The 15,976-nt window shown below is 41.0% G+C and overlaps 1 protein-coding gene across 1 annotated transcript in view; it reads right to left on the reverse strand.

The window, feature by feature from the left end:
• Positions 1 to 15,976, reverse strand: part of LOC311232952 (RNA-binding protein Musashi homolog 2-like) — a gene marked incomplete at its 3' end in the record, with an annotated part of 999,121 nt that overhangs the window by 731,443 nt on the left and 251,702 nt on the right. The window contains 1 exon segment of the mRNA XM_084319791.1: positions 1,926 to 2,018. Within this exon segment, the coding sequence (XP_084175917.1) occupies positions 1,926 to 2,018 (93 nt within the window).

Here is a 15,976-nt window from a genome sequence, read left to right on the forward strand (position 1 = left end):
TTTTTTGCTTTAGTAACTTCAGAATGTTACCTTTCAAAAGAAGTATGCAGTCCTCAAAAAAAAACTAAAATGGCCACTTTTTGGCCCACCTGTTAAGTCTATGAAATTCCGGTGTCATAGCATCATGGGGGTAGAGGTAGGATAGATAATAATAATAATAAGAAGAAGAAGAAGAAGAAGAAGAAGAAGAAGAAGAAGAAGAAGAAGAAGAAGAAGAAGAAGAAGAAGAAGAAGAAGAAGAAGAAGAAGAAGAAGAAGAAGAAGAAGAAGAAGAAGAAGAAGAAGAAGAAGAAGAAGAAGAAGAAGAAGAAGAAGAAGAAGAAGAAGAAGAAGACAAATAGAGCATAGAACAAAGTGCAAAGTAACAATGCTGATAGTGATAATCGTGATAACAGTAATGATGTGAGTGGCAAGATTCAATCAAACAGTAGTAATAGGGATGATAATATACATGGTCCAAACTGTAGTAACACGTTTAGTATTAAGAGTCAGATAGTCCTAACAGTTCTCATGTTCACTAGCCGTTAGCTCTCCAGCAATTGGCAGCAGTCCGTGCCCACTGTTGTGGAGCCCGATGGCTACTGACACAAAAGACTGGCCGAGGCGGTTTGTGGTGTGTCCATGCATTCATAACCAGTTATATCGGACTACTGTATTTGCCTCCGGGAGTCAATATATTAGTAATTACAATGAAATAACTGGTTCTATTCATGTACAAGTGCTCTATAGTATATTTGAGAATATATATTAAGAATAATAGTACGTTATGTACAGTACCAGTGCAGAATCCATCCTTGTGATTTATGTAAAGCAGGGGATGAAAAAGTGACTCACTAGTGGCGGCTCACGGGAAATGCGCTATGCACATCTATCACACAGTCTGTCCTTGCTAGCCTATTATATGAATATAAAAGAATCTGTTATTCTGATTTACAACAATTTTCAAGTACTGTATGTCGGAGGACAAAGTAGTATTTGTAACAGTGTAGAATCCAGCCATATGATCATGGTCAAGGTTAGGTGCAGAGTGTTGGTTTTGACATGAGATAAAGTAATCTCTGCACAGCAGGGGAACATGATGTGGGAAATGCTGCCACCATAGCAAATACTGTGTGTGTGTGTGTGTGTGTGTGTGTGTGTGTGTGTGTGTGTGTGTGTGTGTGTGTGTGTGTGTGTGTGTGTGTGTGTGTGTGTGTGTGTGTGTGTGTGTGTGTGTGTGTGTGTGTGTGTGTGTGTGTGTGTGTGTGTGTGTGTGTGTGTGTGTGTGTGTGTGTGTGTGTGTCTGTGTGTGTGTGTGTGTGTGTGTGTGTGTGTGTGTGTGAGAGTGTGTGTGTGTGTGGGGGGGGGGGGGGTTAGTGTATGTACAGTTTAAATAGTGTGTGAGTGTGTATGTCCATGTATGTATCTATACATGTATGTATGTACTGTATGTATGCATGTATTTATTTGTATGCGTATTGGTTTCTATGCATCTATGCATCTGTGTGTGTGTGTGTGTGTGTGTGTGTGTGTGTGTGTGTGTGTGTGTGTGTATGAGTGTGTGTGTGTGTGTGTAGGTGTGTGTGTGTGTGTGTGTGTGTGTGTGTGTGTGTGTGTGTGTGTGTGTGTGTGTGTGTGTGTGTGTGTGTGTGCTGTGTGTGTGTGTGTGTGTGTGTGTGTGTGTGTGTGTGTGTGTGTGTGTGTGTGTGTGTGTGTGTGTGTGTGTAAACGTGTATGTGTGTTTATGTGCGTGAGCGCATGTGTGCAATGCCCATCCTTTCCAAGCAGCGCTGGAGCATCAGTCATGACACCAGCATATGGAAACTGTAGCAGAGGACGGGATTTGAACCGACAGCATATCCCAGCATCCATTGCGCTCTAAGATCTCTTTGGTCGGTCAAAGCCATGACAATTAACCGCTGGGAGAATAATAAAAACACTCTTACCTTCCCAAACTGTTCGAAATACTGTTTGACGTCCTCCACTGCTGTGTTGGCTGACAATCCACCCACAAATACTTTCTTTGTTCTTGTGACCATCTGTAACGACAGAAGAGGGGGAGGAAATCATGGGTGATGATCAGGGGTTATACGCAGCAGCACACAATGGTTATACGCATCACTCTGGAGTTATACGCATCACTCAGGGGTTATCAGTGATGTACCTGAACACGTTCATATTGAACGTGAACTGAACGTACTGTATTTCTGCTAGACGAACATAATTGTGAACTGTGTTCATTCTCGGCGCTCTATCAGTGTGCCAGATTTGGGACGGGCGCGCACACACACACACACACACACACACACACACACACACACACACACACACACACACATACACACACACACACGCACACACACACACACACGCACACACACACACACACACACACACACTAAAAGGAGAGAGACTCGTTACGCGCAACGTGGGCTGCCCCTTCAAGGCAATGGTAGGGGAAACACTGATAAATAATCACAGTGTGATGGAAATGCCAGTATTCTGATTGCTGTCTGGGGGTTATATGCATGACTCAGATCAGAATGCTATCGCACCTTTATTGCAAAGAAAAAAGAGACTTGAGGAGATGAGCACTCAGGGGCAGATCAGACACATCATGAAGAGTCTATTGAGAACTGTTCTGAACTTATTCCTTCAGTGTAACGATCAGATCCCAAGCATTGCTCTCTTTTCAATATTTTAAACAACAGCGGGGATAATCCCAAGCTTTGAGGACTGTTGGAGTTCATTCCATGAGCTAGATGGCATCATAGCGAAATGCAGATTTACCCTGTTCTGAACAAACTCAGGGGACCTTAAGGACCAGTCACTAGTCACTAGAACGGGTTCCTATGTTCCAAAATTCCATTACAATAAGGGCCTTAAATTTTTTTAAATGCCTGTGTTTCCTACGCTCCTCCATCAGAGATAGATTTGGTCTAACTAAAAAAGTGAATGTTTTCAGTTTAAGTTTGGAAATTAAGCTTGGACTGCTTGGCAGCTCAACGAGCTAAAAGAGAAAACATTTTATGTACATTATTTCTCTCTTATACGTCCCGTCACTCCACGCGGTGGACTGTGCAATAGAGCAGAAATTCCATACAAATTGTAAATAAATGAAAGAAAAGACCCGAGATGCTCAATTAACCAGATTCCATTCCACCCTTAAAAGTCTCCAAAGCTTTTTGTCTTTTTGCAAAACATTCAGGTACTTTGTATTTGCTCTGAGCCATTCATATTAGCAAAGTAACGAAAACTCAGAAATATAGCAAAAGTACGACCATTTATTAATCAGAACGATGCTGAGAAGCTAATTCATGCATTCATATCTAGCCGGTTAGACTACTGTAATGCACTTTTCACAGGTCTCCCTAAGAAAACCACAGAGAGGCTTCAGCTAATCCAAAACTCCGCAGCCCGACTGCTAACTAAAACCAAAAGGAGAGAGCACATTAGTCCAGTCTTAGCTGCTTTACACTGGCTTCCTGTAACATTTAGAATTGACTTTAAGGTCCTTCTCCTTACATACAAAGCTCTAAATGGACAGGGACCTAGCTACATCACCAACACTCTAATAAATTACACGCCAGCAAGAACACTGCGATCATCAGCTGCTGGACTACTAGAGGCTCCCAGAAACAGTCAAAAGAGGATCGGTAATGCAGCCTTTATCAACTATGCCCCAAAACTGTGGAACAAACTACCCCAAAACATCAGGGAAGCCAACTCACTAGACATCTTCAAAAGACAGCTTAAAACCTATCTCTTTGCTCAGGCATTTCAATGACTTACCTGCACTATTCCTACCCTGACTACTTTTCTATGCTAATTTTATCTTATTTTACACTGCCTATCAAATTCATGTGTCGGTTATCACACTTTTTACTTCTTACTGATGACTATTTTTAAACTGAATCATTTTAAACTATTTTTCACACTTTTTACTGTAACCTTGCTATTTACATTTTTTACTGTTGTTGTATGTCCGTTCTATTTTATAATTTTTAAACTTAATCATTTTAAACTACTTTATTATTTGTATTACTGAATAGAGAGCCTATTAGGATGCTAGATCCTAATGTGAAACACTGTGATTTACCATACCCTGCCTATCAAATTCATGTGTCGGTTATTGCACTTTTTACTTCTTACTGATGACTATTTTTAAACTGAATCATTTTAAACTATTTTTATTATTGCTAGATCCAAATGTGAAACACTGTGACTATTTGTATTACTGAATAGAGAGCCTATTAGGATGCTAGATCCTAATGTGAAACACTGTGATTTACCATACCTTGCTATGCTCGCTCATGCCTGTATTTTTTATGTCTGTTCTATTTTATAATTTTTTGACTATTTTTAAACTGAATCATTTTAAACTATTTTTATTATTTGTGTTACTGAAAACTGTAAGCGGAGAGCCTATTGGGATGCTAGATCCTAATGTGAAACACTGTGATTTGCCATACCTTGCTCTATCTTTTTTATGCCCGCTTATGCCTGTATTTTTTACTGTTGTGAAGCACTTTGAACTGCAACCTCTGTATGAAAAGTGCTATACAAATAAAGTTATTATTATTATTATTCAACACAGACATAATTTATTATCTTTCAAAACACAATTAGTGAATGCTGAATCCAGAGTGCATCAAAGCCTTGTTTATTTTCAAAGAGCAGGAATATTAAGGGTTATTACCCTACCCACGCCATCAAAAAGAGCAGATACATTTGCAGAAAAGTACAGGCGCTACATTCAGGATGTGTATTTCTTAATGCATTTGCAATGTGTCTATCCTTCTTCTCTGCAAAACACAAAACATACGGTCCTAGCGCAGGCACATTTCATAGTAAGAATAAAGCTTTTAATGGCATTTTAACTCTTTGAGGTGTGTGTTTTTGCAGACATTTCCTTTATTTTGTATACTTCTAGACCTACAGTGACTAGTAGCCATTGTCACATTGGGTCCAGTTGAGTTTGAATCAAAACCAAGCCCAGTAGGGTTGTCGCCAAGTCACAACTGAGGGCTAGATCCACAAAGAATGGATTGCACGGAGCAAGTTGCACCCTTACTTACAATTCATTATGAATTGAAAATGGGGGACCCTGATGTAAACAAGACGAAAGTCTTTCTCTGGTCTGCATCCCCTTAACAATTGTGTGTATTGAGCCATACTGCAGGGGTTCCCAAAGTGGGGGTCGCGAGCCGCCGCGGGGGGGTCGCCAGATGATTTCCAATTATTATTTTTTTAAATCCAAAAGAAAAAGATTATTATTATTATTATTTTTTTATGCAGTCAGGCCACTGAACTTAGAAGCAGGCCACGCCAGTGTTTCTAGTTGCAGCAGCGCAATAGTTAAATAACCTAGGTGGGGAACAACCAGGAGATAACTGCAACTCACACAAGTTGGAGAACTATCTCTCTCTCTCTCTCTTGCTCTCACACACACACAAAGGGAGCCGCATGTGATTGGTGGAGGCGGGACCCTTACAAAAAACTGTTGTTGCTAATCATTGACACATGCTAGCCTGTAATAATCCCCCCCAGAAAAATCTACTTTGCATTTGATATATTGCAAATATATGCCATCACAAACACTGGCATTTAAAGGGTACAAATAAAAAAATGCCTGCACCAGAATGCAGGAGATTAAGTCTTTGTAACAAGAAATTTCCTGGTGGGGGACCCCCAGACCCCCTGCTTAAAAAGTGGCCTGACTGGGGCTATATTTTGCACTATATTTCCTGGCCTGAATGATTTCCCCAGTCCGGCCCTGGTTAAAAGCCTCCAATGCTTATTAGTGTGTGTGCGTTTGAACGTGTGCATGTTTCAACCATACATTTCCATTTATAAATGTTTTTATTCTTTTTTTACCTCCTATAATAGTGGGGGTCGCGGCTCTCTGACACCGTTATTTGGGGGTCACGGCCTGAAAAGTTTGGGAACCCTGTGTATTGTACCCATTCTGCAATCTGTTAATAAAATTTTCATTCAATCAATCACCGTGCAGATTGATTGATTGAATGAACATTTTATTAACAGATTGCAGAATGGGTACAATACAGTACGGCTCAATACACACAATTGTTAAGGGGATGCAGACCAGAGAAAGACTTTCATCTTGTTTACATCAGGGTCCCCCATTTTCAATTTATAATGAATTGTAAGTAAGGGTGCAACTTGCTCCATGCAAGCCATTCTTTGTGGATCTAGCCCTGAGTCTTAGTCAATACCATTCCACTGGCAGAGCCAAAGCTACGACTGCATCAAAATAATGAATGCAGCTATGGGAAAGGTTGTACGATATGTGGTGTTTCAACTGAGTGGGAGAGACAGTGGTGAGGTGTGTGTGTGTCAGTGATGTGTGGTCAAGAGAGGCAAAGTAGGCAGTACCTATACCCCCAGTACCTAGAACAGTGGCAGTGGACTACTTGTACTACTCTAACACACACAGATAGACAGTCCTTGTTTTTTCATGCTACTGAAATAACGTTGGGCACGGCTCATGCCTTCTCGTATGACTGCTATGCCGATGATACTCAACCACGTCAAGTCCATCATGAATAATATCCTCTATTTTGTATTGCCATTGTGTGTGCCTGAGTTAGATCCAGCGCAAAAGGAAGCCTTTCCAAACTAAATGTGCTTTATCAACAAAAATAACTCCTCAGTCAGTTAGCAAGGCTCTTCACCCTCTCCCATTGTCATCAATACATTCCCCCCCACACCTTATGGGAAATGAGGTCATGAGAATTATGCTACTGTACCATTTGTTTCAGCAATGGTCTCATTTGTTTACTGTAATCATACCAAGGTATCACAACCAATTTGACAATTATATATTTTGTTGAAAATTCTGCTTGTAGTAGATTTGTTAATCACTACAGATGACTCACAAAGTTAAAACACAGGTGTACACCAATGTACAGTTTCTTCCCCCTCAAATGTATATACTCTCTTTTAGAAACTCTGTCTCTTAAACAGTACTGTATATTATTTGTATATCTTGCATGTCATAAATGTCTGGATCGTAACAGTACTGTTTAACAGTAATGTTTACTAAACTGTTCCTAATTCATGCAAATGACATGTTGTCAGCTTGTGACTGCAACTTGTTCCTGTTCGCGGACGACTCAGCCCTGCTGGTCTCTGACAGGAACAAGTTACAGGTTGAAAAAACCCTCAGCCTTCACCTGGGTAAAACAGAGTCCATTCTCTTCGGTTCAAAAAACAAACTCAGCAAGACCGACGGCTTCTCAGTTACAGTGGGTGAGAATATTGTCACAAGGAAAGATAAAATTATCCATCCTAGAGGCAAATCTGTGACAAAATGGCATCCAATGTAATAAAAAAAAGTCAACCAACGAACTAGATTCTTGTACCGGATCTCCTATCTGGTAAACAAGAATACACTGAAGACTCTGGCAGGAGCACTCATTCAAGGGTACTACGACTATGCTTGCACCTCATGGTACCAAAGCACCTCAAAGGCGCTAAAAACTAAATTACAAACATCACAAAACAAACTGGCCAGACTACTGCTTGACCTTACTACTAGAACCCACCTCACCCCTGCCCACTTTGACAACCTAGGATGGCTTAGAGTAGACGACAGAGTACAGCAACTTGCAATGGGCCTGGTCCAGTGTTAATTTTGGCAGCTATTTTAATTTTAGTTTTAGTCTTGGTCATGTGTCAAGTGCTCCTTTTTCGTTTTCATCATATTTAGTCATCTTCATTTATTTTTCGTTTAGTCAGTTTTAGTCAACTAAATGTCTGAGCATTTTAGTCTGTCAGTTTTTGTCTCAATTTTGTCTTTTTTCTTTTAGTCTATATTTAGTTGACGAAAACGGATGACATTTTTGTCTATTTTTAGTTAATGGAAAAAAAATTGGAACATGGAACATTTTGATTAAAATTGCGTATTTATTTTTTAACCTAGGGGAATCTGAGTCGGCGGCACAAGTGATACACAGGAAGTATATATGTTGGTGTAGACATGGTCCAATGTATTGTTGCTCCTACAGTATATGTTGGTGTAGACATGGTCCAATGTATTGTTGCTCCTACAGTATATGTTGGTGTAGACATGGTCCAATGTATTGTTGCTCCTATAGTATATGTTGGTGTAGACATGGTCCAATGTATTGTTGTTCCTACAGTATATGTTGGTGTAGACATGGTCCAATGTATGCATCAAAGAGAGCATTACGGATGTGGTGACGTTTCTGACCAGAGAGACAACGCTGAACTCTGTCTTCTGTTTGCTGTGTCTTTCCTTTCTCTCTGCCATGTCTGTCCTCTCTCTGCTGTGTCTGTCCTCTCTGTCATGTCTGTCCTCTCTCTCTCTGCTGTGTCTGGCAGCGGTTTATTCTATAACAGGATACTGTAAACTAAGTAAACAGAACACACAGTAGTAGGCCTACTAGTAGTAGTACACACTGATTGCAATCTGCTTGCATAAAAACATTATATAAAATCACATTCTGAGGTCAGTGTTAAAGTGCCACATGGAAGAGGTCTGGTTAGTGGTTAGAGTTAGAGGTGGTCTAGGTCTGGTTAGGGTAACTTAGGGGTAGTTAAGCATTCATTATAATTTATTATTATTATTTAGATAGATGGATGTAAAGGGCTAGACCAACTCTTAACCCCTATCCGGGCCTAGACCATTCTAAGTCACAACCCTAACTTAGGGGTTAAAGTTAGAGGTGGTCTAGGTCTGGTTAGGGGTTAGAGTTAGAGGTGGTCTAGGTCTGGTTATACTGATCCGATACAAGTGCATACATAATTTTTTTTTTAATATTATATAAATTATAAAACTTTTTTTTCTTTTCTTTTTTACAGCTACTGCTTTATATATACTGTTTTTTAGTAATAACTAGAAATTAATGGTATTTATTCAACAACAGGTGATTGTATAGATTAGTATTAGTATCATTAATTGACAACTAAGCTCAATGAGTTCACCCACGAAATGGTTGTTGGTACATTGGTTTCGCACGGACGTTACACGTTGTTGCGCACTTCGTATCCAGAAGGCTCCGTTTAGCTTAGCTACAGTAGCAGAGGCTCTGTTGTGATTTTTAATGCAAAATAAATATTCAACATTCTCTTTTGAGACTCCGCCTCAGACTCTTATCATTTGGCACTAAAAGCTAAACATTGTCACCGGTATGGCTGTCCGCAACATGTCATTAATTGTGTGGGAGAGGTCGATCAGTTAGCCACATTAGCGTGAGCTAGGTTAGCCACTAGCTAACGCGAGCTAGATGGAAATACAAACAATGTAACGTTACTGGTGAAAAAGTGATTTACCTTGGAATACTCCTTTGCCAACTTGCTGTACTTTGCTTGCAGGTCTGTAGCTGGATTATGAATAGTCCCAACTTTAGCCAAGGTAACGTTAAGATAAAACTAGCTTTTCAAATAGCTCCAGCTAATGCTAATAATAAGCTCCCCGTCACACTGCTCTGTCGGGATGAGGGAATTAAGAAAAGTTATAATTATTTTCTCTTGTCTTGTTTTAGTCAACAATATCAACATACATGAAGAGACATTTCGTCCTGGTTTTTGTAAATTACATTTTTGTGTCCTCAGTTGTGGTCAACAATATTTAATAAACCACCTCCAACCACCTCCAATGTACAGTTTCCCCCCCACCCCACCCCACCCCACCTACCCAACCTCCTCCAATGTACAGTTTATTCCCCCTCAAATGTATATACTCTCTTTTTTAGACTATTTTTGTATCACAAACAGTACTGTATATGTGTAGATCTGGTATGTCATAAATGTCTAGATGTAACAGTACTGTCTATCTGTATGTCATGTATGCCATATATGTTATGATGAATTGAAAATGGGGGACCCTGATGTAAACAAGACAAAAGTCTTTCTCTGGTCTGCATCCCCTTAACAATTGTGTGTATTGAGCCGTACTGTATTGTACCCATTCTGAAATCTGTTAATAAAGTTTTCAATCAATCAATCAATCAATCAATCAGGGTAATAAACAACACGGAAAGAAAGAAAGAAAGAAAGAAAGAAATATAAAGAAAGAAAGAGAAAGAAAGAAAGAAAGAAAGAAAGAAAGAAAGAAAGAAAGAAAGAAAGAAAGAAAGAAAGAAAGAAAGAAAGAAAGAAAGAAAGAAAGAAAGAAAGAAAGAAAGAAAGAAAGAAAGAAAGAAAGGAAGGAAGAAAGAAAAAGATAGAAAGAAAGAGAGGAAGAAAGAAAGATATAAATAAATAAAGAGAGGAAGAAAGGAAGGAAGGAAAGAAAGAAAAGAGGATGAGTTGAGGATGAGGGGGTGGCAGGAGCTGGTCCGGGTCCACTGACCTCCTCAACCTTTTTAGAAAGGGTTCCAATCTCTGCTCCAGTGTTCATACATAGATGTGTAATTGCTTATGACAATACAATTAAGGCAAAGGAGATGAGAGGAAAGGAAGGATGCTTAGTTCAAATTGTGACAGGCACCCAAGCACTCAGGCCCACGATTACACAGCCATTTGCACAAAGAAAGACCACAAACAAGTGCTGCCAGGAAGAGAGGTGGGGGGTGCGGGTCAGCCATTGTGTGTGTGTGTTTCAGAGAGGACGATTGGCTGTCAAGCACAGGGCAGAAGTTAATGAAAACTGTGGCTCCAACCAGCAGGGATGTTTTCAAACCCAGCTGCAAACCAGAAGTCAGATTGCTACCACTCCAACACCACTAATACCTCTTTCACAACAGTGCCTGTAACCTGACCTGGCACAACTCACCTCAGCTGTCTGGATAAGTGGGTTGTCCCATTTTGATTGACGCTGTGTCACAACCAGGGCTGTGGCTGGACAGGACAGGGCAGTGACACGGGTCCTACCTGGGTCGTCTATACTGTACTAGGGGATCGGCAAAACTCACAAAATTGCTAATCGATAGTCACTGGAAACTATTCGAATACTAATCGAAAAAATGGCAACTGTACAAAACGATACAAAACGTCCAAAACTTTTTTTTTATATTTTTTTCCTCCCCATCCCAATTTAGTCGTTATGCCAATTCCCCCCCTCCCCTACCTGGTCGTTGTGCGCATGTTCCTCCTACTGGTCGGTACAAGTGAACCCTGAAGTCTACCACATGCTTCCTCCGACACATGTGGAGACAGCCAGTGGCTCTCTTTTCACCTGGCAGCGAGGACTCTCATTGGTGAAGCGTAACGCGTAGGAGGTCACGCTGCCCTCACCATTTCCTGCTTTTCGCTGAGCAGGCGCCCAGACCTGACCTGTAGGCGTCGCTGTCCACAGCGCCAGATTACCACCCTCGACTTCCCTCCCGCTAACTCAGCCAAACAAGTTAGTATGACGATCGGCCCAAGCCACAGGCAATGCTGACTCCGGGAGTCGAGACCACAGCCTCTTGCATTGGTGACAAGCGCAATCTCCGCTACGCCATCCGACCGCAAGGCTTATATGGTTTTTCAGTGGAAGGTTTCAATTAAGGAAGTAGACATGTGGACAGAGTTCAAATATAAACGTATAAACAGGACCTAGTGATGTACACTGCCCCCCAACCCCCCCCCCCCCCCAACACAGGATGGATCTAAGTCAATAACCTGTTTAACCAGGGTTGTCGGACAGTTAGCGCAGATTAGCTGGACGTCCCGCCTCAACTCCCTGCCTTAATGAAGATTGATAGAAGCATCTTATAATTATAGCGCCCTTGAGGAACACAGACCTCTAGCCACGCAGCCCAAACACACTGCAGTAGCGCAGTAGTCTCAGCATGTGATCAGCAAGCACAGCATTAACCAAACAACACAGCAATAAGAGGCAAATAAGAGGAACAACCAATTCCAGGGAAGCTGTTGAGGAGCCATTCTGAAATATAAATGTGATGCTAATTAGATTCTCGCCTATGGCTAAATCTGGAACACTTGAGCAATAAAGTCATGAGCGTTTAACAAATTACCCAGACAATTATGGTGTGAGCGTGACTTGATATCTAAAACTTAAAGCATATAGTCCTTCGTTATGAGTCACGGCGAGACGTGATGTTGCTGCCTCTACTTGGGAGAGAACGGTCGTCTTAAATTAATCCATTTGATGTCATTCTCATCATTGTGTAACAGAAAATACTGCAAATGTAAAAGAAAGACATACTGTATACTGTATTTACAATATTTACAAAGGAATATTTACTATATTTGTTTACACACACCTGGAACTGTCACCCAGCCTTTTAACGATAAATTGTCTGTTCATGTATTACATACCGTGTCAATTTATTTGGTTGTTTGTTTGGTGTGTGTTTTAATTATTTCCCTTACCTCTGTGATGTATGTATCATCTGTCTCTTTTCTATTTCTATTTTTATTTAATTTTCTTTGTCCCCTTTCCCTGTTGTTACCCTTCGAGAGGCCCTTTGTCCTTTTGTCAGGCTGTCATTGTAAATAAGAACGTGTTCTTAATTTACCTTAAAATAAATAAATAAACAAAGCACAGTATAATAATAATTACAATAGCATTATTTACATTTAAAGTCTTTGATTGCAACACATGTACCCACGCTACAGGCCACAGATGTTGACCAGGGCCCTCCAGGACAGAACACACAGGTGATGATGAGTGTGTACTATACACACCAACCACTGAGTTGCAAGATGGTACACGCCAGAGCTAACGGATTGACTGTCTGACAGAATAAGCTCTCCCTGGCAGCGGGTGAGGATGGCTGGCTGCTATACGAGTATACGTTGTCCCGAGGTAATTAGTGAGAGTCAGGACAGGTGCGTCAACCCCCACCCCCACCTAGCCTGCCCCCGGGTCAATGAACCTGACTCTGGACAGGTGTGCCAGCTTCAATCAAGACATTCCCACGACACTGTCTGTTCGGGGTCCTCCAAAGGTACGGACCTTTTCCCAGAGCCTCTGTAGCACTGGGTGCAGTATACACTACCGGTGCCTTCAGTTTCTCATGTTTTCTACAGATTTCTGAAGAGCCATCAGGACAGACAAAATGTGCCACGAACTTCTTCCACTTTAATTACTTACTTTTTTCCACACAAAAAATATTTATCTATATTTATATAATATTTATTTGCATCGAAACCTTTGGTATATTCATACTAGTTTTACTTTTCTGAACTGTTAGCCGACCATTACTCAATATACAGTCTTTCTGCGTAGTGTGACTGCTTGTATGAAAGACTAATTTCAGGAAAGTTAATTTCAAGCTTAAAGGGATATTTCACTTTAGTAGAATGTGTCAAAGATATGCAGTCTTGCCTCTATCTGAAGTCATCTATAAGTAAGCATAGTAACCACTGCTGTCCCTGTCCTGCTGGCAACACCACCATTATTCCCAGGTGTCAGGCCCCTCATTCACTTCCATTAATTTTGAGGACCAAGTCTAAATATAATACTTCTGAAGTATGAAAACAATGAAGCAATATTATTCTGTGTAGTATAAGGTTTTGTTTTTCTTAGCTAGCATTTTCATTTCATCAGTAAAGGAAATAGTTCTCACTTGAGGTGTAGTTTGACAAAATGTTCACATAATGTTTAGAATCACTTAGAATCTTGCTTTCTGGGATGTACTCGGCCCCTTATTACTTTCAATGATTTTACACTCAATCAAAGAGGGCAATTTTTCCAGAGATGTTAATATGGTGCTTATATCTGTTTTACTCAAGAAAGATAAGGACCCCACTGATTGTGGCAGTTATAGGCCCCTAAGTCTCATCGGAGCCGATCTCAAGCTATATGCCAAGGTTCTAGCCATCCGACTTCAAAGACATATGACATCTCTAGTTCACCCTGATCAAACTGGATTTATAAGAGGCCGCCTGGCTACTGACAACATCAGACGGTTACTCCATGTAATTGATGCCAGCAAGGATGTCGCAATCCCTACAGCTGTCATGTCTTTGGACGCAATGAAGGCCTTTGACAGATTGGAGTGGTCTTATTTATGGGCAGTTCTTAGAAGGATGGGGTTAGGTGAGGGGTTCATTCATATGATCAAAGTTCTCTACACAGGGCCATCAGCTATGATCTTAACAGGGAAGTTCTGCTCGCCACTCTTCTCTGTCTCGCGCTCTTCTAGACAGGGTTGTCCTCTTAGTCCCGGACTTTTCGCCTTATCTCTCGAACCTCTAGCTCAATACATAAGACAATCCCAGATTATATCTCCTGTTACAATTCAGGGCATGCATCACCATATCATCTTATACGCAGATGATGTACTCGTATTTATGCAGAACCCCGCTATCTCTCTACCTCATCTTCTCAGCGTAATAGATGATTTGGCAACCTATCCGGCTTTAAGATCAACTGGCCAAAATCTGCCTTTCTTCCACTTAATGAGGCTGCGAAGTCTACCATCCTTCCTGCAAACATACTTATGGTGGAGCACTTTAAATGTCTTGGGATTGAAATATTCTCCACTATTAGCCAGACGGTAAAGTATATTTACTCCAGCTTGGGTGACAAGATTACGAATGACTTCAACAGATGGTCAAAATAAAAGAATTCATTACAAGCCTGTGCGTCAATAATTAAAATGAATGTTTTACCCAGAATTAACTTTTTCAGCGCCATGCTCCCTTTACCTCCAACTGTTGGTTACTGGCAGAAATTGCACTCTGCTTCATATAAATTCGTCTGGAACAACAAACGTCCACGCTTAAAGATATTCACTGCCCAGAGGAGTAAACTTGACGGGGTTTAGCTCAAATATTATTTTCAAGCTTTTTCATTGAGACCATTGATCACTAGGTTTGACTCTCAAGCAGCCATATCCTGGCGACCATTGGAGGAGAAGATTGTATCCCCGTATAGACTTCAGGATATTGTGTATACCAACATGTCAATTAAGCAATGCAATTTACGATTTGGCCCTCTTATCACACATGTGATCCAGACTTGGCGGGACACCCAGAAATTGTGTACTAACCGCCATCGGTGGCATACACGTTCCCCTCTATTTAATAACAATCTACTTCTTATTGGACAACAGCCTATTAGATTCCCTAGGTGGGAAAAGAAAGGCATTCACACGTTGGGGGATATCTTCGATAACTCTGGTCTCCGCTCTTTCCAGGATCTATCCAACGGATACGGCTGGGGGGCGCTAGGGCGCCGCCCCCCCTCAGGCCCTGCCCTGGTTATATGAGAACAAGAACAATAATTTTTTAGTTTTTAGTTTTATAGCCCTATAAATAATATAAACATGTTTAAAATGAATAATATTTACTCATTTTAAGTATGTTTGTGTTTCCAATGCACAATATAACGTTACTATATAAAATAAAAAATACTCGTTTTCAGGAACAGGAAGTGACTAACTTTTTTTAATTTTTTTTATTTTTTTGTATTTCTCAGCCCGGGCTAGACGCGATAGCGCTCTGAGTGCGCGTCACTGTTCGATCGCTGTATCCGTCACAGCCAATCAGTGCGTAACGCGTTGTGCGTTGAAATATGACTATTATGTTGGAATCCGGGCGCGATTTGAAGCGGTCTAGGCAGCACCGTCAAGAATTTCTGTAGCCGCATTTCGCGGAGACGCTCTCTGATTGGCCGACGCCAGATTTTTTTTCCGTAGCAGCATTTCGCGGAGACGATCTTTGATTGGCCGAATCCACTTTCTAATGTTCCAATTCTAGCTTATTCGGGAGAGAGTTGTGTTGTTGTGACTGAGATGCAGCTATTTAGAGCGTGACTGCAAGTTCTTTCGACGGTTAAGCTTAGGCACTCTTTCAAAGTTGGCGGATGCAGTCTGGTGGACAGTGGACAGTGTTCTGGATATACATCATCAACAGCGGATTATACACTTTATCAAGCCCACCACGTTTCAATTAAACAAAGTGAGTTGGAGGGACATGCACAATGCCATGGAGTGGATTATACTTTATCAAGCCCTGCTGCCTGCTCTGCTGTCAATTTAACAACAACAAGCTGGTGAGTCGCGATCTTTTTCTTTCTCTCTCTCTCTCTCTCTCTCTCTCTCTCTCTCTCTCT

The sequence above is a fragment of the Notolepis coatsorum genome (assembly GCF_963971535.1).
Source record: "Notolepis coatsorum genome assembly, chromosome: 8".
Lineage (NCBI taxonomy): Eukaryota > Metazoa > Chordata > Actinopteri > Aulopiformes > Paralepididae > Notolepis > Notolepis coatsorum.